General features: G+C 47.2%; 1 protein-coding gene across 8 annotated transcripts in view; it reads right to left on the reverse strand.

Moving 5' to 3' along the window:
• The window catches only part of ZFP90 (ZFP90 zinc finger protein), a 96,721-nt gene that overhangs the window by 15,776 nt on the left and 57,621 nt on the right, over positions 1-23,324 (reverse strand). Inside the window, exons 1-3 of one of the 8 annotated variants that reach the window (XM_082711716.1) lie at positions 9,133-9,361; positions 8,780-8,846; positions 254-429 (exon numbers count right to left, since the gene is read on the reverse strand). The exons of 1 other annotated variant lie outside the window; for it this stretch is intronic. Coding sequence is in view for 2 of the 7 variants with exons in the window: in XM_082711713.1 (XP_082567839.1) it covers positions 8,780-8,812 (33 nt within the window). In the remaining 5 variants the exon portion in view is untranslated. Of the gene's footprint in view, positions 1-253; positions 430-8,779; positions 8,847-8,874; positions 9,368-23,324 lie in introns of those variants that run through there. 6 more of the 8 variants (XM_082711717.1, XM_082711713.1, XM_082711714.1 and 3 more) reach the window with 6 other exon arrangements.

Genomic DNA, 23,324 nt, shown 5'->3' on the forward strand with positions numbered 1-23,324 from the left:
AGTAACAAAAAGGCAGTAAGTACACACCTATCAATAATTACTCTGAACACAAATGGACAAAACACTCCAGTCAAAAGACACAGGGTGACAGAATGGAGAAAAAAATAAGACCCATCTATATCTTGCCTAAGAGAGACTCACACCAGACCTAAAGACATGCAGGTTTAAAGTGGAAAGATAGGCAAGCATTTATTATGCAAATGGCAGTGAAAAGAAAGCTGGAGTAGCATTACTTATATTGAACAAAACAGACTTTAAAACAAAGACTTTAGGGATGCTTGGGTGGCTCAGTCGGTTGAGAGTCTGCCTTTGGCTCAAGTCTTGATCCCGGGCTCTTGGAATGGAGTCTGGCATCTGGTTCCCTGCTCAGCCGGGAGTCTGCTTTTCCCTCTCCCTCTGTCATTCCCCTTGCTTGCGCTCACTTTCTCTCTGTCAAATAAGTAAATAAAAATCTTTTAAAAACATGAAAAACAGGAGCGCCTGGGTGGCTCAGTGGGTTAAAGCCTCTGCCTTCGGCTCAGTTCATGTTCCCAAGGTCCTGGGATCAAGCCCCGCATCAGGCTCTCTGCTCAGCGGGGAGCCTGCTTCCCCCTTTCTCTCTGCCTGCCACTCCGCCTACTTGTGATCTCTCTCTCTGTGTCAAATAAATAAAATCTGAAAAAAAGAACATGAAAAACAAAACAAAACAAAAACTGTAACAAGAGACAAAGAAGGGCACTATATAATCATAAAGGAGATAATGCAACAAGATATAACAATCGTAAATATTCATGCACCCAACATGGGAGCCACCAAAATACAAAAAGCAGCTCATAAAAAACATAAAGAAAGTCTTCAAGAGTAATACAATAATAGCAGAGGACTTTAACACTCCACTTAAATCAATGGATAGATCGTCCAAACAGAAAATCAAGTAGGAAACAGTGGCTTCAAATGACACATTGGACCAGATGGAGCCAACAGATACATTCAGAACATTCCATCCTAAAACAGCAGAATACACTTTCTTTTCAAGTGCACATGGAACATTCTCCAGAACAGTTCATATGACAGGCCACAAAGCAAGTCTGAAGAAATTCAAAAAGAATGAAGGCATACCATGCATCTTTTTCAACCACACATAATGCTATGAAACCACAAGAAACAAATCTGGAAGAAACACAAACATGTGGAGGTTAAATAACATGCTACTAAACGGTGAATGGGTCAACCAAGAAATCAAAGAGGAAATAAAAAAATAGATGGAGACAAATGAAAACACAGCAGTCCAAAATCTTTGGGATACAGCAAAAGTGGTTCTAAAGGGACTTTATAGGGATGCAGCCTTACAGCTTTCTCTCCAAATCTGCCCCCTTTTCTCACCAATTTTGGACTCCTTGCCCTTACTACAGCATTCTCTTTTGTACATCTTATCTGACCACCATGTACTTTCTTCCCTCAGCATTATAGGAAAAATTCCTACTCCCCTTTCTAGAACCAGTCCAATGGTCTCTTCCCTTCTGAAGCTTTTCCAGATCCCTCATCTCCCTGCCTCCCCCTTCATCATTTGGTCCATATCTCCATTTCAGAATAGTAGCTGTTTGGTGTTTTGATTGTTTTTTAAGTATATATGCTTTTTTTTTTTAAGATTTTATTTATTATTATTTTTTAAAGTAATCTTTCTCTCTAACTTGGGCTTGAACTCATAACCTTAAAATCAAGACATGAATGTTCTACCGACTGAACCAGCCAGGCGTCCCTAGAACTGTAGCTTTTTGGTCATGTTTTACTCCTTCAACATCTTCTCAAACTCTTTTTTCAAAAATTAAGCACAGTGGAATTGTCCAGAATCAGCAGAGCAACTTAGAAAACTTGCCATGCATGGAGGGCCCTGACAAACAACTTTTAAAAACTCCTCCGGTAATTCATTATAAAAGAGCAATAGGTAACATTCAGTGAACACTCACCACAGGCCAGGCACCGAGCTCAGTCATTTATGTACACCCTCTCACTAAATTTCCTCAATGAAGCCCTACTGACGTCACAAAGGAAGCACGCATCTTCGCCCGACTACTTATGAAATGTGACCCTAGTTAAGAACCACTGCCTGGCATAGAGAAGGTATTCCAAAAATGTCTGCTGAATGAATGAATATAGAGTCTGGATCACTCTTTTTGTTTTTTTAAGATTTTATTTGACAGAGGCAAAGAGCATAAGCAGGGAGAGCGGCAGGCAGAGGAAGAGGGAGAATCAGGCTCCCCAAAGAGAGGGGAGCCCAATGAGGGCTACTCTAGGATCCTGTCCTGGGCCAAAGGCAGATGCCCAACTGACTAAGCCATCTAGGCACCCATTTTGGGTCATTCCTACTGAAGGAAAATGAGGAATCATTTTCAGAATCATAAATAACAAACAAACAAACAAATAAATAAATAATATTTTTGTTAAATAAAAAGCAGGGGCAAACACAAAAATGATGATGTTGAGAGCCAAATTCAAAAGCTGGTTCCTCTTAAGTACTAGATAAACAGAAAAACCTCTGGCCTATCTTGTATATAAAAGAAACAACTGGGGGCTCCTGGGTGGCTCAGTGGATTAAGCCTCTGCCTTCCACTCCGGTCATGATCTTGGGGTCCTGGGATCAAGACCTGCATCGGGCTCTCTGCTAGGCAGGGGGAGCCTGCTTCCCCCACCCGCCCCCGCCTCCCTCTCTGCCTAGTTGTGATCTTTGTCAAATAAATAAACAAAATCTTTAAAAAAAAAGAAAAGATGGGCGCCTGGGTGGCTCAGTGGGTTAAGCCGCTGCCTTTGGCTCAGGTCATGATCTCAGGGTCCTGGGATCTAGTCCCACATCGGGCTCTCTGCTCAGCAGGGAGCCTGCTTCCTTCTCTCACTATCTGCCTGCCTCTCTGCCTACTTGTGATCTCTGTCTGTCAAATAAATAAAATCTTAAAAAAATAAAAATAAAAATAAAAATAAAAAAAAAAGAAAAGAAAAAGAAAACCAACTTGGGTCCCTGGCTGGCCTAGTCAGTGTAGTGTGTGGCTCTTGATCTCGGGGTTCTGAGATGGAGCCCCACAATGGGTGTAGAGATTACTTAAAAATAAAAATCTTAAAAAAAAAAAAAGAAACAACAAAACAAATGACTTTAAAGGGAATAAACAAACCAGTAAAATACACACCAGGTGTTAAGAAATGTGAAAAATCTTAATGAAATGGGTAATTTTAAAATCTTAAATCACTAATGTTGATGCAAAAAAGTAAAAACCTTAATAATTGAGGATGAAATCAACTGTTCCCAAATCATCCCAAGCAGAGCAGGGACTCTGCTTCTCCTTCTCCCTCTGCTACACAACCCCCCTTCATGCTCTGTCTCAAACGAATGAATAAAATCTGAAAAACAAAAGTGTTGAAAAAAAAAAAAAAACAGAAGTTGGGGCTCAGTCAGTTAAGTGTCTGCCTTCAGCTCAGGTCATGATCCCAGGGTCTTGGGATAGAGCCCCACACTGGGCTCTCTGCTCTTCCTCTCCCCCTGCTTTTGTTTCCTCTCTTGCTGTCTCTCTCTGTGTGTCAAATAAATAAATAAATAATCCTAAAAAAAAAAAAAAGAAGAAAACTCCACATAAAAGTTATATGAAATTTAAAATGTTGAAGGGAAAAACATGTACAGAGAGAAATGAAGGAAATTCATCAAACAAATAAAGAGGTACTAAACAAAGATCACAAATGACTTTTTTGTACTAAAAATATCTGTATTATATATATGCTCACATGCTTTAATTAGATAGATAGATAAATATTTAAAGATTTTATTCATTTGTTTGAGAGAGAGCAGAGGGAGGGGTAGTGGGGAGAGAGAGAGAGAGAGAATCTTGACCAGACTCTGAGCTCCGTGGAGCCCAACACATGAGGCTCGATCTCATGACCCTGAGATCGTGACCTGAGTCAAAATCAAGAGTCAGATGCTTAAACAACTGAGCCACCCAGGTACCCCTGATAAGATATACAAGACATAGAAAAGAGAGGGAAAAAATAAAATATTTTTTTTTAGTAAAAAGTTATCTTCTCTATCTTAATTTTTAAATTAAAACAATTTTTAAAAATCTTCTCTATTTTTTTTCAGTACTTTAAAAAAATTTTTTTTAGCATAACAGTATTCATTATTTAAAATATTTTTTGAAATAGGTCTTAGAAGAACAGGTTTTGACATCCCAACATTGTCTTAAAGACAAAATTTCTTGGGGAGCCTTGGTGGCTCAACTGGTTAAGTGTCTGACTGTTGATTTCAGCTCAGGCCCCAATCTCAGGGTTATGAGAGGCAGCCCTACGTCAGGCTCTATGCTCAGCGTGGAGTCTGCTTGAGATTCTCTCTCTCTCCCTCTGCCCCTCTCCTGCTCGCAATCTTTCTCTAAATAAATAAAATCTTAAAAAAAAAATTTTAAAAAAAGGACAAAGAGTGGCTGCATGGCTCCGTTGGTTAAGCATCTGTCTTCGGCTCAGGTCATGATCTCAGGGTCCTGGTATCAAGCCCCCACGTGGGGCTTCCTGCTCAGCAATAGGCCTCTTTCTCCCGCTCCCTCAGCTGTCCCCTTTGCTTGTGCTCTCTCACTCTCTCTCTTGTTCTCTCAAAAAAATCTTTAAAAAAACTAAAAATAAAAATTTTAAAAAGGACCAAATTCCTTAAAAGAGTTCAGTGAAAGTTATACTGTTTCGCACAATTATTTTATCAGAAAATTAGGGTCACTGTTACCAGAAAAACATAGTTTTTGCTAGTTTAGTAGAAAATACACAAAGTACAGAATTACTGCTGGGGTTAAGTGGTTAGGAATGCTTGCTACTTTGACACCCGCTTACAGAGCGTGTACTTTGGAGAAAGATGAAAGCAGACAAACGGCCCTGCCCTAAAGGAGCTAGCTGAAAGCTTAGTACAGACACGGATGGGTAAACACACAACTCCTTAGGACATAAAAACAGCACTAGGACTGCTGTGCACAGGTGCTGTGCGGACTCACAAAAGGGGAAAGTGTGTCTGGGCTGAGGCCTGAAGCCCGACTCCAGGCAGCTCAGGAGGAGGCTAAGAAAGGGGACCTCTGGACATAGGGAGCTTGAACATTCCCTGACCTCGTTCAGCAAGTGGCTTGGCGGCCCCTGGAGGTCCAGGAGCATCCTGTCTGAGTCCGTGTGACCCGAGACAGCTTTGGCTGAGCCTGTGCATCCCGATGAGCCTAACCATGGAGCTCTTGGGATCTGGAGTCCATGGAGACCAGGTCCTGGTCCCTTTCTACTTCCTCCCCTTCAGGGTAAACCTGAAATCCATACGCAACTTTTTTCTTCTAAAACTTTCCCCATTTCTTACTGCTCTGGTGGTTTCACCTTTTTTTATTCCTAACTAAAAATATAGTACATATAATGAAGAGAAAGATACCTAATGTTTACACACAGCTACTAAGGATCCTATAGATCCTAAGGATTTTCAGGGTATTCCCCCCCCCCCCCCTGCTGCTGTTCCCCTCCATTTTGGAGTCCCTTCAGATGTTTGCTCGCCAAATGCCGGAGGAAGGTCCCACCCCTCAAACACCTCTTCAGGAGAGCTCTGACTTTGAAACTCTTGCTCCAAATTTCGTCATTCACGGCAATATTTAAAACGAAGAAAAAGTCATCTTAGTTTCCTGCTCAACAACAGTGACTCAAGCTACACCAACCACCTGCAGCTCCCTGAACACATGACGCACACATCCTGCTGTTCGGGGCACTCTTCGCCAGCCCTGTGCCCCACGGACTCCCTTGCCTCCTGCCAGTCCACCCAGAGGCCCCCATCTCAGTAAGCATAAGGCTTACCTTTACCTCGTTATTTAAGCTGCACCCTTATCACAATCTACCCCCACCATTTCCCTTACTTTTCTCTACCTTCTTCTCCCCTCTGGTACAGTCAGCTTCTAGGATATTATAAAAGTTACTTACTGCATTTTTCTGTCTCCTCCTTCTAGGATGTAAGCCCCCCAAAATTAGAGATTACAAACGTTGTTCACTAATATATCCCAACCACGTAGAAAAGTGTCTTAGCACATCACAGGGGTTCAACGGCTATCAGCCGAATGAATAGATAAATGAATGAATGAATGGGTTACCCCAGCAGCAAAGAAAAACGTCTGAACTCCCTTCTATTCTCGTTTCCCCACTGCCGGTGGCCCATAACCACTGTCACACGCGACAACAGTTTCACGATCACGCCCTTCATCTTCTTGCCTCCCAATGTCCCTGACGTACCAAGTCCATCAGCTCTATCTCCACCCCCTTCATTTTCACTTGCTGGACTCTGCTCCTATGCAGAAGTGGCATCTCCGCTGACTGTTTCCCACAAGCAGAATTTCCACTCTCCTCTCTGTACGCACAGCAGCCTCTGGACCTCAGAAATATCACTGTCCTGTGCTATATACTTCTGCAGGAGAAGGAGAAGAACCTCCAGGAGAAGCAGTCACATGACTCGATTACTCTTGCATTCCCTGGAGGGCCAAGCTCAGAGAAAAGGAACCTCAACAAAGGGAAATTTCTGACCAAAAACCCCCTTTGTGGATTCAGATGTTCTTTCCACCAGGGTCATTACCTGCAGCCTGGATTAGGTAATCCAAGGGGACTGTCAGGCCATCCCAAGAGAATATAACTGAACTAGAGTACTTGGGCAACAAAGTTTTGAAAGTGTAGTTTAAAGCAGTCCCTAACAGTCACTGCTCAGAACACAAATCCACTTTCACCATTTAAAAGGCAACCCCTGGGGCGCCTGGGTGGCTCGGTCATTAAGCGCCTGCCCTCAACACAGGTCATGATGCCAGGGTCCTGGGATGGAGACCTGCATCTGGCTCCCTGCTCAGCGGGAAGCCTGCTTCTCCCTCTCCCACTGCCCCTGCTTGTGTTCCCTCGCTGTGTCTGTCAAATAAATAAATGAAATCTTAAAAAAAAAAAAAAAAAAAGGCAACCCCTGGGGCACCAGAGTGGCTCAGTCAGTTAAGCATCTGCCTGCAGCTCACAGCTTGATACCAGGGTCCTCAGATGGAGCCCCGCCCCAAATCAGGCTCCCTGCTCAGCCACTCCCCCTACTTGTATGCATTCTATCAAATAAATAAAATCTTAAAAAATAAATAAAGAGGGGCGCCTGGGTGGCTCAGTGGGTTAAGCCGCTGCCTTCGGCTCAGGTCATGATCTCAGGGTCCTGGGATCGAGTCCCGCATCGGGCTCTCTGCTCAGCAGGGAGCCTGCTTCCTCCTCTCTCTCTCTCTGCCTACCTCTCTGCCTACTTGTAATCTCTCTGTCAAATAAATAAATAAAAAAAATCTTTAAAAAAAAAAAAAATAAATAAATAAATAAATAAAGAAAAGAAGAAGAAAAAAAGGCAACCCCTAATAAAAGGATCATCACGCCCATGAGATGTTAAGTGTGTTAAGCAGTCCTAATTTTCACAGCCTGCTGAGGAAGCACTTTATATGGAACTGCACTGATGTCCAGGGATTTATTTGCTCTGGTTCATGTCAAACCAAACAACTATCTTGTTCTAGAATTGTTACTTGTTTTACTCCTTAAGGCTCACCTTTATAAAACAAAAACACACAACAAGAAGTAAAATATATAAAGGCATTATATGTTTAATTTACTATAAACTGTTTTATTTATTTTTTTAAAGATTTATTTATTTTAGAGAAAGAGCGCACATGCACGCGAACGGGAAGGGGGCAGAGGGAAAGGAAGAGACAGAATCTCAGTCTTTCTGCTGAGCATAGAGTCTGACCTCATGGCCCTGATTGAGATCATAACCTGAGCTGAAATCAAAAGTCCCATGCTTAAACACCTAAGCCACACAGGTGCCGCTAATTTACCATAAACTTTTTATATGATATTACTAATCAGTATTTTTATCTGGATTAAGTAATCTCTATACCCAACGTGGGGCTCAGACTCACAATCTGGAGTTCAAGAGTCACATTCTCAATCAACTGTGCCAGGCAGGCGCCCCTGGATTGATTCTGATGGTCTCACACACTTAGCAACTGGAGTTTGTGATTTTTCCTTAATTCTAAAGAGTCTGTGGATTAAAATACCATCTGAACCTTGTTATATTTTCACACATACTCTAGGTAAATCAGTGAATAACCTCAGAGTTGTGATGCTTCTAGAAAATGCCTCCTCTCTCACAAGAATACATGAGTTAAAACAGCTTCATATTAACGAAGCTGCAGGCTGGACATGTGGGGGTATACACTATTATATCTTTGTTAAGGTAAAAAATAAGAAAAGCTATGGGACAGGTCCTTCCTGTTCCGTGTGTTTTCTTTTTCCCTCCTGGCCCACCTCCAGCCTCTTTCAAGGCAAATCCTGGCCAAGCTTCTTCGGCTCCTACCGTCTTTTTATGGCCCCTGGGTCAGAGGCTGGGGCTGCTCTCTCCTTCCCTAACAGTTAACTTCCTCCTCTATAGTTTTCTCTACTGTCACCCTACCCTCTCCATTCCCTGACATAGTTCAAGGAACTGGACTGGCACTCAGGACCCTCAACAGTGACACATTCACTCTTAACTCTTCCCGCAGAACCGCACCGCCCGGGTTGCCCCTCCCCACAGTGCGGCCCCCGTTTTGGGACGCCCACTCTCCTCAGCTCTGGATATCCTGGGTTTCGCAGGGCTGGGAGGCTCTGAGGGAATGACCAAGCTAGGAAAGAAAGGCTGTCTCCCAGGCGCAAAACAATGACTGCTCTAAACGCGCCCCGGGGGGCCTGGCTGGCAGGGACGCCCTGGGGAAGTTAGGAACCCGCTGCTCACCTGGGGCGCGGCCGTCGGAGGCCTCGGGGCCATTCCTGCCTCGCTGGGGCCGGCTCACAGACTGGGGCTGGGAAGAGAGGACAGGGCCCACTCACCCGGCTGCAACCGCCGACCCCTCCCCGCCGCGCCGGGCCCGCCTCCGTCCCTCAGCCACTTCTCCCGGGGAGGCTTGGGAAGCTACGCGGACTGCGCCTAGGCCTGTCGTTTCCCGGATACCAAATTAAAGGCTCTCGGCATCCTGGACACTGTCCTCTGGCCACGCCCAGTCCCACCCGCAGGATGGTGGGCGCGGCCGGGCGGATACAAGCCAAACCCGTGGGAGGTGCCGCCTTGACCCGCGCACTCGGAATTACCGCCTCCTGCGGACACCGGATTTCGCGACGTCGGGCCCACCCGGGGCTGGGGCCAGCTCCTCCTGCACCCGCTGCAGGTTCAGTCCTCTCCAATTCTGATGTGCGGAGGGACGGCCCAAAGCGGCCTTAGCCGCACAGGGGCCGGACAATGGCCGCAGCGGCGGGGCAGAGCCGGAAGTGCGCCTGCGCACGCGGAGCCTCAGTCCCGCAACTCCGAGGCGGTGGAGAACTACACTTCCCAGAGGCCACCGCGTGTGGGTCCCGCTTGGGAGGTCGCTGCGCCACACCCGGGGAGCTGCGGTGGGGTGCGTGGTGTGTCTTGGACACTCGTACGTTCATTTATTCCAGTAATAGTCACTGAACACCTCTTCTGTGCTAGGGGCATGTTGCTAGGGGCCGGATTCAGCGGCAGATGGGAAAGGAAAGACCCTACATTCGGGGAGCGAGTGTGCACTGCTGTGGACGAGGCCAACAATAAAAACGTAAACCTATCAGCAAGGTATGTTTCACGTACTGACTTCAGCTATAGGAATAGGACAGTGAAGGGTGATGAAGTGATCATCACAAGATGCTATTTCCGTTGCCTCTCCTATGCCACGTTCACCTGTGGGTCACTACTGAGTGTTTGGACACTGATTCTCCAGACCACGCCTACTACGACTAAGAAACTCGAGTCACTTATTACTTCAAGTGAATAAGAGAATCTTTTCCTGCTGTCCCAGAATTGGTAATCGGGACTCAGCTGAGGATTTAGATCTTTCACATTCTAAAGAAAGACAAAGCATTTGGGGCTAGACACTCTCAGGTATTACAAAACGGGAGCCGAGTGCTGAATTTGCCCTGTTGCTACTAACTGTTGCCCCGACACCAACCCTCTTTCGCAGGCTCTATAAGGAAACTAGAATGGTGAATGAAAAGATTACCTCAGAATGGCAAGTCCTCCACCTGGGGTGGGGGGGGGAGTTGCAGGGTTCTACCACCACTCCCAAAGATGAATGTGAGAAAGAAAACTCTCAAACACTGAAAACACCCAGGGAAAAAGGGGAGGGGGTGTTACATAATCATCCCCAATGCCTTCCAGAGAAAAGGAAAGGGAATTAGAGAACAGGCTGTGTGTAAGGAGAGCAGCCTGAATTCTCATTGTGTAGTAAGTGGAAACGCAGGAAAACCGCTGCGCTTTAGCTCCCTGTGGGTGAAGAGTACAGCTCACAACATTATGAGGCTGTGGAATTAACGGGGTGTGAGAATGAACTGAGAAAGTTGGAAGAGGCTGAAGCGAAGCCTGATCTCCCAAGTCAGGTTATCAGTGGGTTTCCTCTAAGGAACTCACAAATGCACTTATGTTTCTGCTGGTGCGGCTAAGCAACTTTAATGCGGATGGAATAGTTTTTAAAACCTTTTAAAATACACTGATGCGGGGACCTGTGTGGCTCAGTGGGTTAAGCCGCTGCCTTCAGCTCGGGGTCCTGGGATCGAGTCCCGCATCGGGCTCTCTGCTCGGCGGGGAGCCTGCTTCCTCCTCTCTCTCTCTCTCTCTGCCTGCCTCTCTGCCTACTTGTGATCTCTCTCTGTCAAATAAATAAATAAAATCTTTAGAAAATAAAATAAAATAAAATAAAATACACTGATGCACTGGAAAATTGGTAAGGAATAAATAGAGGACAAAAACGAGGCAAAAATGACAACCTAAGAGTGGTAGGTGGAGCCCTGAAAGCCAGCTTTCACCTGGAAGACTTTTGCCAAATGAGGTAAAGTTGCGTTTTGTTTATCATGGCCCCCTTCTTTCCGTTCAGGGAACGCATTCTGGCCCCCTGACGGCACTGAGAGGGGGGCAGCAGTCTCCCCTCCGGAGAAGTAGCGCCCTACCTGGCCGTCTCTGCTGCTGAAGGTCAGGTATCCTGGTCCGCCCATGTCGTCTGGCCACAGGGCGAAGACAGCTGAGAGGCCAGTTTCTCCGAGGCCAGTCCACATCTGGGGGTTGATGGCTGCGCCGCGGGCGTGGGGCTAACCAGCCTCGCAGCCAATCAAGAGCCACATTCTTCTCCGTGCCCTCCTGTCTCCATATCAACTACTTCTGCGTCTGCTCTGGACTTGGAAATACTGCTGCTGAAAAGACCATCTCACACGTCTAGTTGAGGTCCTGACCCAGTGGGACCACCAGGTATTCCAAAGCCTCTTCACACCCTGCGGCACTCTGAGAAGTGCCTCTGCTGAGAAACGGATAATGCACTATTTAGCGGGATTTTGTCTTAGCTAGGGCAGAGGCGAAAAGACCTGTCGTTAATGCCAAATGCCTTCCATTTATCTGCTTGATCTTTTCTTAAAAAAATATTTTATTTATTTGAGAGAGAGACAGAATGTGAGAAAGAGGGAGGAAAAGAGGGGTGAGGGTCAGAGGGAGAAGGAGATTCCCTGCTAAGCAGGGAGCCTGATATGGAACTCTATCCTGGGACTCCAGGATTGTGATCCGATCTGAAAGCAGTCGCTTAACCAACTGAGCCACCCAGGTGCCCTATCTGCTCGATCTTTAATATCCACCTGGATTTGACTAATTCCTTACTTGCCCTGCCATTGGTCCAAGCCTTCTGGCTAGGGCCTTCCCCAACAGCACAAGAATATCCAAGTTCCAGTCCCTTAAAAACGTTAATAAAAATGTTCAATCCCCTGATTCCCAGGAGAACCAGTGAGAAAAAGTGGGACCTGATGCCAGGTAGCTCCGACTCTGTTCAGCCAGAGAACCAGGATTACTGGACCAACAGGGAACTCAGGTCCCCTGTCTTCCATGCACTCTCAGTTCGGGAGGATAGGACAGAGGCGCTGAGTGCAGGCTGCGTAGCTTCAGTCATCTATTGCTACATCTGAGGCCGAGCTTTGAGTGGGACAGGAAGGAAAGCGAGATCTCAGCGCCTGGGCCCTCTCCCTCACATCAGACCAACACCTGCTACAGTTCCAGCCGTCAATCTGCGGAGCGCTGGGCTCTAGTGCCACCTGCTGGCCACTAGGACCCCCTACTCCTGCAAAGTCATCTGCATAACAATAATGCGAACATTAATTTGGCAGTTTCTGGACCATTATTAACCTTGCCAACTACCCTCAAGTCAAGCTTGAAGCCTCTACAAGCCCCAGAAAATGTTTTTCAGTTCAACAAAATTTCACCTAACACCTATGTTTTCGGAGCCCACGTTTTCTGAGCTTGCGCTGCCCTGGATTTCCTCACAAAACCTCCCTGGTGCTATTCTGCTCTTCTGGGCTGAACTGAAGGGACCCACAGACTCTTGCTCCAACCTAACTGTGGCGACTCAGGCTGGACCCAAGTGGTGTCACCTCAAGGGCAATGTAGTCCCTGCAAGGGTCTCAAGGGCCAGGCATTGGAAGACCTTACTTCGGCTTCTGGCTCAGCCACCTTGCTCAGCCAGTCACTTGCCCCCTTGTTTTTCAAGTCTCCTCATTTGTCAGTGGAGCCCCAGATGCATTCTAGCATCCCATCTTTGTCCTGGTGGCCTGGCCCCACTCTTTCCTCATGGGCTTGGACTTATGAAAAATGTCTATTTGAGGAAGGTTTTCCCCAGATACCTCTGTTATTTGAGACAAGGGTGTTCAGTGACTGGGATGTGGTTAACTATGTGGGAAGATTGACCCTACCAGGCACTTCAAGGCGCTAATGGCATCTGAGGGCTTTTCCAGCCAAACACAGGGGACTCTGCTTAGAAACCAGGAAGTGGACAAAATGAGCCAAAGATAGGATATAGAAGGAGAGCAAGAAATGATGAGGGACTAGAAACTAAAATAAGATTATTCTCACATCATAATTTTTTATTAACTGTGTCTCTGGGGTGTTTATTTTTTTATTTTTTATTTTTTTAAGACGTGAGGGTGGGGTGGGGGGGGGAACAGAGAGAGAGGGAGAGAGAGAATCTTAAGCAGGCCCATGCCTAGCATGGAGCCGGTTGCTGGGCTCAGTCTCATGACCCTGAGATCATGACCTGAGCTGAAATCAAGAGTTGACATTTAACCAACTCAGCCACCCAAGCGCCCCTCTGAGTTTGTTTGTTTGTTTGTTTGTTTGTTTGTTTTAAAGATTATATTCATTTGTTTGACAGAGAGAGATCACAATAGGCAGAGAGGCAGGCAGAGAGGAAGGGAAGCAGGCTCCCCGCTGAGCAGAGAGCCTGAGGTGGGGCTCGATTGAGGACCCCGGGATCACAACCTGAGCGGAAGGCAGAGGCTCTAACCCACTGAGCCACCCGGGCACCCCTGAGTTTTTGTTTTTAAAATAAATTTGCAAGTTATTTAATTTGCAATTATTCTCAACAAGGTAATTTTTGTTCATAGCTAATGTTCTCTAACATTACAACCAGATACATGAATCCGGGACCTAGGCTAGACTGCCCTTAGACTGAGCCTGTCAGGGGCCCAATTAAAGAGACATCTGACTGTAGTCAGGTCTGACTTGGACTGTAGCCCCAAGAGGATCTTACCCACTTGTATGCCCAGTAAATATGTACCCAGTCAACCTGGCTGAGTTTATGAAATGAAGGCTTTGTTTTATCATAAAGAGTAATAATGGGCTTTGAGATCAGCTAGGTCAGCTCCTTCCTTTTAAGGATGAAATAGAAGCCCAGGGAGGGAAAGATGCTAGTTGGAGTAGAAAGAAAATGGGACAGGAAGAAAAAGATGCATAAGATCAGCTGAAGAAGATTTGTAAGTTCCATGTGGCATTGTGGTGTTTTTTAACTCATGAGGTGAATGCTGGGGTTTAAAACTATTTAAATTTTAAAATGATAAGTTAAACAACAGAATACATTCTAGATGAGGTCTTTGGTCATGTGCATCATTTTCTTCTCCATTTTCTCTTCAGCTTTATTTGTAGGACTGCAGTTGTACGGTCACCAGTAAGTGTCTTTCCCTCTGCGGGTTCTATTTCATCTGTAAAGTGAAAGATCTGGCTTGGCGGATCCAAAGCCCCATTTAATTTTTCTCCTACAACTGTTATGTCTGGCTCAAACTGCGCAGGTGTGACCCGAGGGGAGGTGAGAAAACATGGAAGCGAAAGTGAGCTGGGTCTTTCATCCCAGCCTGCGCCTTTGCCTGGAGCTGACTGCCACCCATCCACTGCCTTTCAGGGTGCCACACCTTGGGCCTTACTTGCACAACCCACCCCCACACGGGGGTCTGGGCATAACAGTGCTTTGGGCTCTGTGGTTACCATGGCGACCCTCTGGCTGGCATAGCCTCTGTTGCCGCCTAGCAACCAGGACATCCAGGGCACCTACAGCTCTGTCATTTCCCTCTGGCAAGGAACTGGGGGCAGCTCTGTTTAGGGAGGTGGCTTGTTATGGGTCCCTCTATGCTAGGCCCTCACCCAACCTCTTCAGCCATTCCAGCTTCTCTGCCCTGGAGCCAGGCTTCTATGGCTTTGTCTCTTAGACCCAGGAGTCCTAACCACCCACCCTTTCCAGCTACAGTCCTGGGGGCTTAAAGAGGGTTCTTACCCCTGACACTCCATAGTCTCTAGAAGAGCAGAAAAGTCCAACGTGATGTAAATTGAAACACCCGTCTCAGCCACACATCCCAGCACCCCTCAGCTTGTGGGGCCAATTCTCTGGACGGGCAATCCTTGGGAAGGGATGGATGGGACAGCCTTGCTAGAAGCTAGGGAGGCACCAGTGTTGGGAAGGGCATCACCAGAACTGGGCATCGCAGCCTCTGTTGGGAGATGGGCAGGCACACAGACAAGCTAACCCAATATGGGGGTGGGATCGGCAGTGACAGGGCTGGTGGCACAGAGCGTGCTGGGAAGGAAGAGAGGAAGGGAAGCAGGCTCTCCGCCAAGCAGAGAGCCCGACGTGGGGCTCAATTGAGGACCCCGGGATCACGACCTGAGACGAAGGCAGAGGCTCTAACCCACTGAGCCACCCAGGCACCCCTGAGTTTTTGTTTTTAAAATAAACTTGCAAGTTATTTAATTTGCAATTATTCTCAACAAGGTAATTTTTTTCATGGCTAATGTACCCTAACATTACAACCAGATACATGAATCCAAGGGACCTAGGCTAGGCTGCCCTTAGACTGAGCCTGCCAGGGGCCCATGGAGAAGGGGTACTCACCCCAACCTCAACTGGAAAGAAATGTTTCTTGGGGGACATAATGCTTGGGTTGAGGCTTGAAGAGTGAATAGGCATCCAGGCTGGAGTAGAGATTTCAGTGAGGGTAGGCTTTAGGTCTTTAGAGCCTGCCTTTCTGAGAGTGTTATTCCCCATCCAAAATCCACTGATTCTCCGTCTCCTCCTTGTCCTTTTCCTCCTCTTATCCTGTCCACTTTCCCTGGGCAGTCTCCTCCAGCATCATGATCATAAGCCGCACTCCTTTGCTACATGTGGTCCCTTCCTCCTGGGCTGCTCACAACTTACTTGTCTACCTGATGAACTCACTCATTCTTCAAGACCCAGCTTGATGTTTACTCCTTTCTGGTGCCTTCCCAGAACCACCCTTTCAAGCATGCATTCAATTCACAAACTTTTTTTTTTTTTAAGATTTTATTCATTTAGGGTCACCTGGATGGCTCAGTCCGTTAAGTGGCTGCCTTTGGCTCAGGTCATGACCCCAAGGTCCTTGGATTGAGCACCGCTTCGGGCGCCCTGCTCAGTGGAGAGCCTGCTTCTCCCTCTCCCTCTGCCTGCCACTTTGCCTACTTGTGCTCTATCTTTCTGCCAATAAATCAATAAAATCTTTTTTAAAAAGGTTTTATTCATTTATTTGGGAGAGACAGAGATAGTGACAGAGAACATGAGCAGGGAGGGCAGGGAGAAACAGGTTCCTTGCTAAACAGGGCGCCCAGACCCTGGTCATGACCTGAGCTGAAGACAGACACCCAACCTTACTGAGCCACCCAGATGCCCCCTCAATTCACAAACTTCTAATGAACACTAGGTGTTAGACCCACAATGTGGTCCTATACTGTAACTCTCTGTTCACTTGTCTGTTTCCTCAAATGACCAGGATATCCTGGAGGTGGGAGCTGGCAAGGCTGTCTTTTGTTTTCCTAAGCCCCAGGCTTTAACATAGACTCTCTGAATGGATGGGTGGATGGAGGCATAGGAGGATAGATGCGTACACACAGAGCTCCTTGTGAAACAACAAACATAAACACCCCAGGTAACTCTCTGACTCCCGTTTCTATCCTCTGACACTGCCACAAAGGAATTTGGCCCTATGTTATTAAATTAAAGTGAATTAAAATTTGCTTGAAATAACCACAGACTCCCCCGCTCCCCTGAGCCTGCAATGACCAGATTACATCTCCTCCAGGCACAGAAGTTTGACATTTCATTGCAAAGTCATTTTCTTCTCATTTCCTTATGTTGCTAAAATATTCTATTTCTCTTCACTTCCCCTTTGTGTCCCCATTAGTCATGTTTAGTTAAATTTATCTGCTGCCATTTTTAATCATCTGAGATAGGCTTGCTGGTGTGGATGTTCCTGGGGCCCTGCCTGGCCTTCCAGACCATCTGTCTCCTCCTGGGCCACTCTGAGAACAGAGCATGGACCCCTCTGTCAGGGCTTCTGGGCTGATCCTCAAACCCAAGGTTTCTCCCCAAGGCATCTCTGACTTCAGGGTCCTCCCTTTCTCCCCATCCTCACTATCTTCTTCTCTCCAGCCTCCTCTTCTGTTTCCTGGGGCATGGTTTTCATCATGCCTCCAGGCCTGGGTATTTCCTGAGGTGCCTTTGGTCACACTGAGCAAGGGGCTTTGCGATTCTTCTCTCATGAGTTCCCTGAATAAGTCCTTAATGCAACAAAATATCCAGCAGCCGAACTGGGGGTTGTTTGGCGCTTGCTTGGGACACTGCCATACCCATCACATTCCTGTGACTGGCTGGACACCTTCGTCTTTCTCACCTGCCCATCCACCCTCATATTGTAGGCGTGGAGAGATTGTTCCCTCTGGAGGCAGTTGGCAAAGACTAGAAAGGAATATTTTGGCTTAGAGTGGAATCCCAGTTTGGCCTCTCAATAACTGTCACTTAAGGACTGGGATTTGGGGTGCCCGGGTGGCTCAGCCGTTAAGCGTCTGCTCAGGTCATGATCCCGGGCTTCTGGGATGGAGCCCCCCATCGGGTTCCCTGCTCAGCGGGAAGCCTGCTTCTCCCTCTCCCTCTGCTGCTCCCCTGCTTGTGTCCCTTTTCTTGCTGTGTGTCTGTCAAATAAATAAAATCATAAAAAAAAAAAAAAAAGAAAGAAAGAAAAGGACTGGGATTGCCCTTGGGACTTAGGGCTTAGAACTGCTCAGGAAAGGGGCAGTCAAGTCCAGGTGGCCACTGACAGGCAGAGCCGTGGGAGGCAGGATCAGAAGGCTGGAAAGGCCATCATTATCTGAGCATTTGCAGTGTGCTGGGCTCTGTGGGCATATTTGGGGAGTTGCAGCTGTGAATCCAGGGTGACAGTGAAAGATGCTTGTTCCTCAGCTCAAGCTTTGGGAAAGGGGTTTCTGTGGGATCACCCGGAAGGCTCAATGAATGTCCTTTGGAGCTTCAGGGATACGGGGGGCTACGGCAATTTATGTCAGAGAAATCTTAATGGCAGGAGACAGGCTGGCCAGATGTCTTCACAGTGCAGCTAAGAGAGTGGCCACATTGGGGTCTGCCTGCAAGCCCAGGCAGACGAGGGGAAAAAAGGTAAGTGAATGTTTCTAGCAGACCAGAGGTGGCTGCTGACATGAGAGAACCAGCACGGGGTCATTTTAGAGCTTGATCAAGAAAGCCTCTGGGAGGAAGAAAGAAACAAAAATTACTTCCAGGCCAGGGATGAAAAAAGGGGGTCATACAGGGATTTCACTTAAATTTCATCCCAGGGCAAGACAAACTCTTTTATAGTTATATTTTATGAGTCATGTGTATAGGACTAAACATAAATTACTTTAATTTTTTTCAATGAAATTTCACTCTTGTGTCAATTCAAAACATATTCTTCTTCCTAGAATAAGATCATATCCCCAGTCTACACTCATCTACACTTTCTATATTGCATCCAGTTTTTCCAGTTGCATCTAGGGTGAAACGATCTATTATCTTTATTATTTCCCAAATAGTTTATGCTTCTGAACTCTCATCACATTTAATTTTCACATCAGTCCTGGAAGGAAAGTGCTCTTGTTATCCCTGTCCCACTCTCAAGCATCAGAAATTAAGAAAGGGGCTCCAGGTTACACAAGGGTGAATGGCAGAGTCAAGGGTTAACTAGGTAAGTCAGGCTCAGGGTTGTGGTGGGGGTTCAGGCAGTGGTGGTGACAATGTGAGGGGTTAGGAGCTTCAGTAGTGCTCCCCCAAAGCTCCATCTTTGCCCCCATTCTTAACTACGGGCAGCTGCTGTTTAGATAAGTTTCAAGAGGGGTCTCCTGACAAACAGCTGTACAGCGCAGGGGCCCTACGGCTGCCCAGGGCTTTGACAAGGGTGCATGGGGCACTCTGTTCTTGGAGACAATCCCCCACACACACAGGGGCCAGAAGGGGGTTTTCTTGGTTGATAGTGGCTCTCCAAGTACTGGGTCAAGTGTCATGACCAGATGAACCCAGAGCCATGGTCAAGTTTTGAGGGGAGAGAGCAGAAACCAATAGCTCATCTGCAGAGAGGGGTGCCCAGAGCCAGGAGATGGGTGAGGAGCCCAGGTCTGCACCGGGGAGGTGCTGCCTGTGGTTATGCCGTTCCCTGGAGGTCTGGAGGGCTCTCACGTTGGCTCCATCCCAGAGTTCCCAGGTCTCTGCAGGTATATGCTTCCCCTTGTAACCTTGGCTGCTGATGGTTCTGTTTTCACATTAAGACATCCTGGACTAAGATAGAAACTCTAAAAAACTGAATTTCATGAATATTTACAATTCCCCGGAAGCCTGGGTGGCTCAGTGGGTTAAGCATCTGCCTTCAGCTCAGGTCATGACCCCAAGGAGAGAGCCTCCTTTTCCCTCTCCTGCTGCTGCTCCCCTTGCTTGTGCTCACTCCCTCTGTCAAATAAATAAAGTATTAAAAAAAGAATTAGAAAATAAATAAAATAGGAGGGTCTGCCTGGTTCAGTGGGTTAAAGCCTCTGCCTTTGGCAGAGCCCGCATCAGGCTCTCTGCTCAGTGGGGAGCCTGCTTCCTCCTCTCTCTCTCTCTGCCTGCTTCTCTGCCTACTTGAGATCTCTCTCTGTGTCAAATAAATAAATAAAATCTTTAAAATCTTTTAAAATAAATAAATACAATTTTTTAAAAAAATAAATAAAATAAATAAAAATTACAATTCCCACACAAAATTCTTCCTGTCTTAATGCCACTTACTTATAAGTACTGTAGCTCTAGGAATGCAAGATGCCCCCAAGAATGCCACGCATCCTGCTTTGTCCCCCGCCCTCCTTCTTACCACTCTGTCTCCTTGGAACCAATGGAGAAAAATGAGCAACATAAGCAGAGTGGCCTAAAAGCAAGCCCTTCATACAGACACATGGCTGTGGCATGCAGTACAGACAGAACGAAGTCCCATGGATTTTCCTCAGTCCAGCTCCGTCTGCCCAGTGGCCGGGGGAGGCATCTGCCAGGGGCTCAGACACACTGACATCTAGAATAGTTCTGAAGGAGAAATCTTGCACTTTGCCCTTCACTGGGACTTCACAGGTGATTTAAAATGGCTCTGGAAGAGGCCTTATTTGGGATGTCCCACTGGTGTTGTTTGAAATCAGAAGCTCCTCTTTCATTTTTTTCCAGTGAAGGGGTTTCGGCAGGTGTTGAAAAGTCTGAGGCAGCAGAGGGGGAGCCACAATAGGCAGCCTGTGTCTGGTATCTAATTTGATTTGGCTTGTTGTCTGAGCCATGGGAACTTGGAGCCAGGAACAAAGAGCACAGGCTGCAGAGGTGACAGCTCCGGGCCTCACGTCCTGGGCTCTCTCAGCTGGAGGCTTCACTCTACAGCCACAAAGCCATGCAAAGGGAGCCTGGCCAAGGACTCATGTCAGGCGCACACAGCACGGGGGATTGTTGATGATTATGCTTGAAAAGCCCCAGAAAAATCTCTTCCCCAAATTTCACACGTTCAGGCAAGGGAGTGATTTATTAAGCATGAAGCGGACTAGGCCAGCTCTCCTGGTCAGCTAAAATTGGCCTGGAAAATAAAGTAATTTGTGGTTGTCAGATCCTAAATTAAATGATTCAAATACTACTGCGGCTGATTAAAGGACTTTATTCAATTTCCTCTTGACCACATGCTCTTCTATGAGGACAAGAGATACTGTTTCTAGAAGAAATGCAGTATTTAGAGACCATCGATCTAATCTAATGGATGGTTTTATTAAATATGGCCTCCCCTCCCTTTTTTGATGAAAGGTGAGACTAAAGTGGGAGGAAGAAGGGACTTCCTGTTTAACTCTGAATGACCCTCCCCCTGCCAGGCTGCTGTGTGTCTGGGTAGGAGCCTCTGCAGTGAAGCAGGCTGGGTGCCTGAGGAATTTTTAAGGACGCTTAAAAGACCTCTAGACAACAATAACAAAGGTCAAAATTGAAACAAAGCCTGGGTAAGCAGAATAAAAAAGTGAATCTGGGGGACCCCTGGGTGGCTCAGTCGGTTAAGCGGCTGCCTTCGGCTCAGGTCATGATCCCAGCGTCCTGGGATCGAGTCCCACATCGGGCTCCTTGCTTGGTAGGGAGCCTGATTCTCCCTCTGCCTCAGCCTGCCACTCTGTCTGCCTGTGCCTGCTCTTGCTCATCTCTCTCTCTGACAAATAAATAAACTCTTTAAAAAAAAAAAAAGTGAATCTGGGACCAGAGCAGACTCTGGGACTCATAGCGGTGCCTGCATCAGCGTGGATACTGGCAGAAGGGACAGCCTCATGCTGGCTACCTTGACGCCCTCCCTTTCTGGCCCCAGTGATTGAAGCTAGACGGGACTGTCCAGAGATAGATGATGTGCCTTGGCATAAAACAGGTGAACTGGCTTGGGGACATGAATGAAGGACTCCAGGGAGGAGGTGGTTGGAAGCTGGTGCAGATGCGGGGAGGAGGAGACAGAGAGGTCAGGAGATGTTCAGCCCAGTGCCATGTTCAGATATAAGAAAGCAGAGACTCAGCAAGCAAATTAGGAGACGGGGAAAGGAAACTCAGAGTGAAGGTGGGGGACAGAGGTGCTGCTGGTTGAGCAGAGAGGAGAGCAAGCTCAGAGACTACGTGACCCTGGGAGAGAGATGGAGCTGCCAGCTGGTCCCCACGGCAGCCCTTCCTCCCAGTCGCTTGTGTTCCAGGTTCTGCCCCAGTTTGTGCTCATTTTCAAAATCAGCTCACACCTTCTTCAGGTTGTTCAAGCAGGACTCCAAAGAGCCCAGGTGGACATAAGAATCAACAGAAGTTTTTCAACACTGAATCACAGGGCAGTTCACCATATAAAACATATAGTCATATAAAACATTTTTTATAGTTCTTTAAAAAAAAAAGATTTGTTTATTTATTTTTAGAAACAGAGAGTGTGTGTGCATGCAGGAGGCAGTGCAGAGGAAGAGGGAAAGAGAGACTCTCAAGCAGACTCTGTGCTAAGCACCAAGTCTAGTGCCAGGCTGGATCTCCCAACCCTGAGATCATGACCTGAGCTGAAGTCAAGAGTCAGGTGCTTGACCTACTGTGCCACCCGGGCACCCCTATAAGGAATTTTTTTTTTAAGATTTTATTTATTCATTTGACAGAGAGAGAGATCACAAGTAGGCAGAGAGGGTGCATGGGTGGTTCAGTGGTAGAATTCTCGCCTGCCACAAGTAGGCAGAGAGGAAGGCAGAGAGAGAGGGAAGCAGGCTCCCTGCTGAGCAGACAGCCCAGTGCGGGGCCTGATCCCAGGACCCTGAGATCATGACCTGAGCTGGAGGCAGAGGCTTTCACCCACTGAGCCACCCAGGCACCCCTATAAGGAATTTTAAAAGAGTGACTCATCTAATCTCAAATGGGTGAAATCAGACCAAACCAGTAGGGAAAATCATGAACTTTTGGCCACAGCAAGGAGGAGGTGGCAGGCATTGGGCATCTGACTCTGGAGGAAAGGAGGCCATGCAGACTAGAGTCAAGGCCTGGACTCCTACCCTGGCCAAAAGACCAGCAGCTCACTGAAGGGACATTCACTGAAAATTCCAGATGCCTCCAAGATCTCGTCAGGAAGAAAGACCACAGAGATCTGGGAAGGGAACACAAAAGCAAGAGCATCTGGATCCTGCTGGGGCCACTGGAAGGTGCAGATGTACTCATCCAGATTCCCTCTGGCTTCTGTGCAAGCTGCCCTCTCAGAGTCTGGGGTAAGCCCCCTCAGTAATGAAACCTCTCTGCACACGTTTATTTATTTATTAATATTTTAAAAGATTTTTTTTTTTTGAGAGACAGAGAGAAAGTGAAAGAGAGAGAGCCCAAGCAGGCAGAGCAGTAGGCAGAGGGAGAGGGAGAAGCAGGCTCCCCCCTGAGCAGAGAGTCCAACTCGGGGCTTGATCCCAGGACCCTGAGATCATGACCTGAGCTAAAGGCAGAAGCTTAACCAACTGAGCTCTCTTAACATATTTAAAGGGCTAAATTTTGATGCTGTCCCAGACTAGAGACCTAGAATCTGGGTCAGTTCTCCCCACCCAAATATTAGTGGGGGCTTTCCCTTCCACTTCTCCAGATCATCCCACCTTCTGCTGAGACTCATGAGGGACAACTGTCACATGGGGCCAGTTGCAGGGAGGGGGAGTGAATGCCCAGAGCAAAGATGAGCATCATCCCCACTGAACGGTTAGGAAGCAAGACTTTTCCCAAATGCCTAGCATGGCCCTGGGCACAGGCATTGGCCCACAGTAGTTAAACAGGCGCCCACCACCTCCTGCTGACTATGCAGACAGTGCCTTCAGCACTGACCGGAGGGACCTTGCTCGCTCGCCCTGGAATGCTCTCCCCCAGACAACCCACAGGCTCTTGTACACTTTCTATAGGTCTCTTCTCAAGTGTCACCTTTTCAAAAAGAAGGATCTGATCATCTGATGTAAATAGCCCTCCCCTTCCTCCTTACCCTGCTATTTCCCCCCAAGCACTTACCCTACTTGTCAGACTACAGTTTCATGTTTATTTATTGTCTGTCTCCCCACTGAAATGTGAGTTTAATGTTTTGTGTGTCTTGGTATCCATTCCCTGCACCTAGTATTGGGCCTGGCTCCCTGTAGTCATCCA

The sequence above is a fragment of the Mustela nivalis genome (genome assembly GCF_964662115.1).
Source record: "Mustela nivalis genome assembly, chromosome: 18".
In the NCBI taxonomy this organism is placed as follows: Eukaryota; Metazoa; Chordata; class Mammalia; order Carnivora; family Mustelidae; genus Mustela; species Mustela nivalis.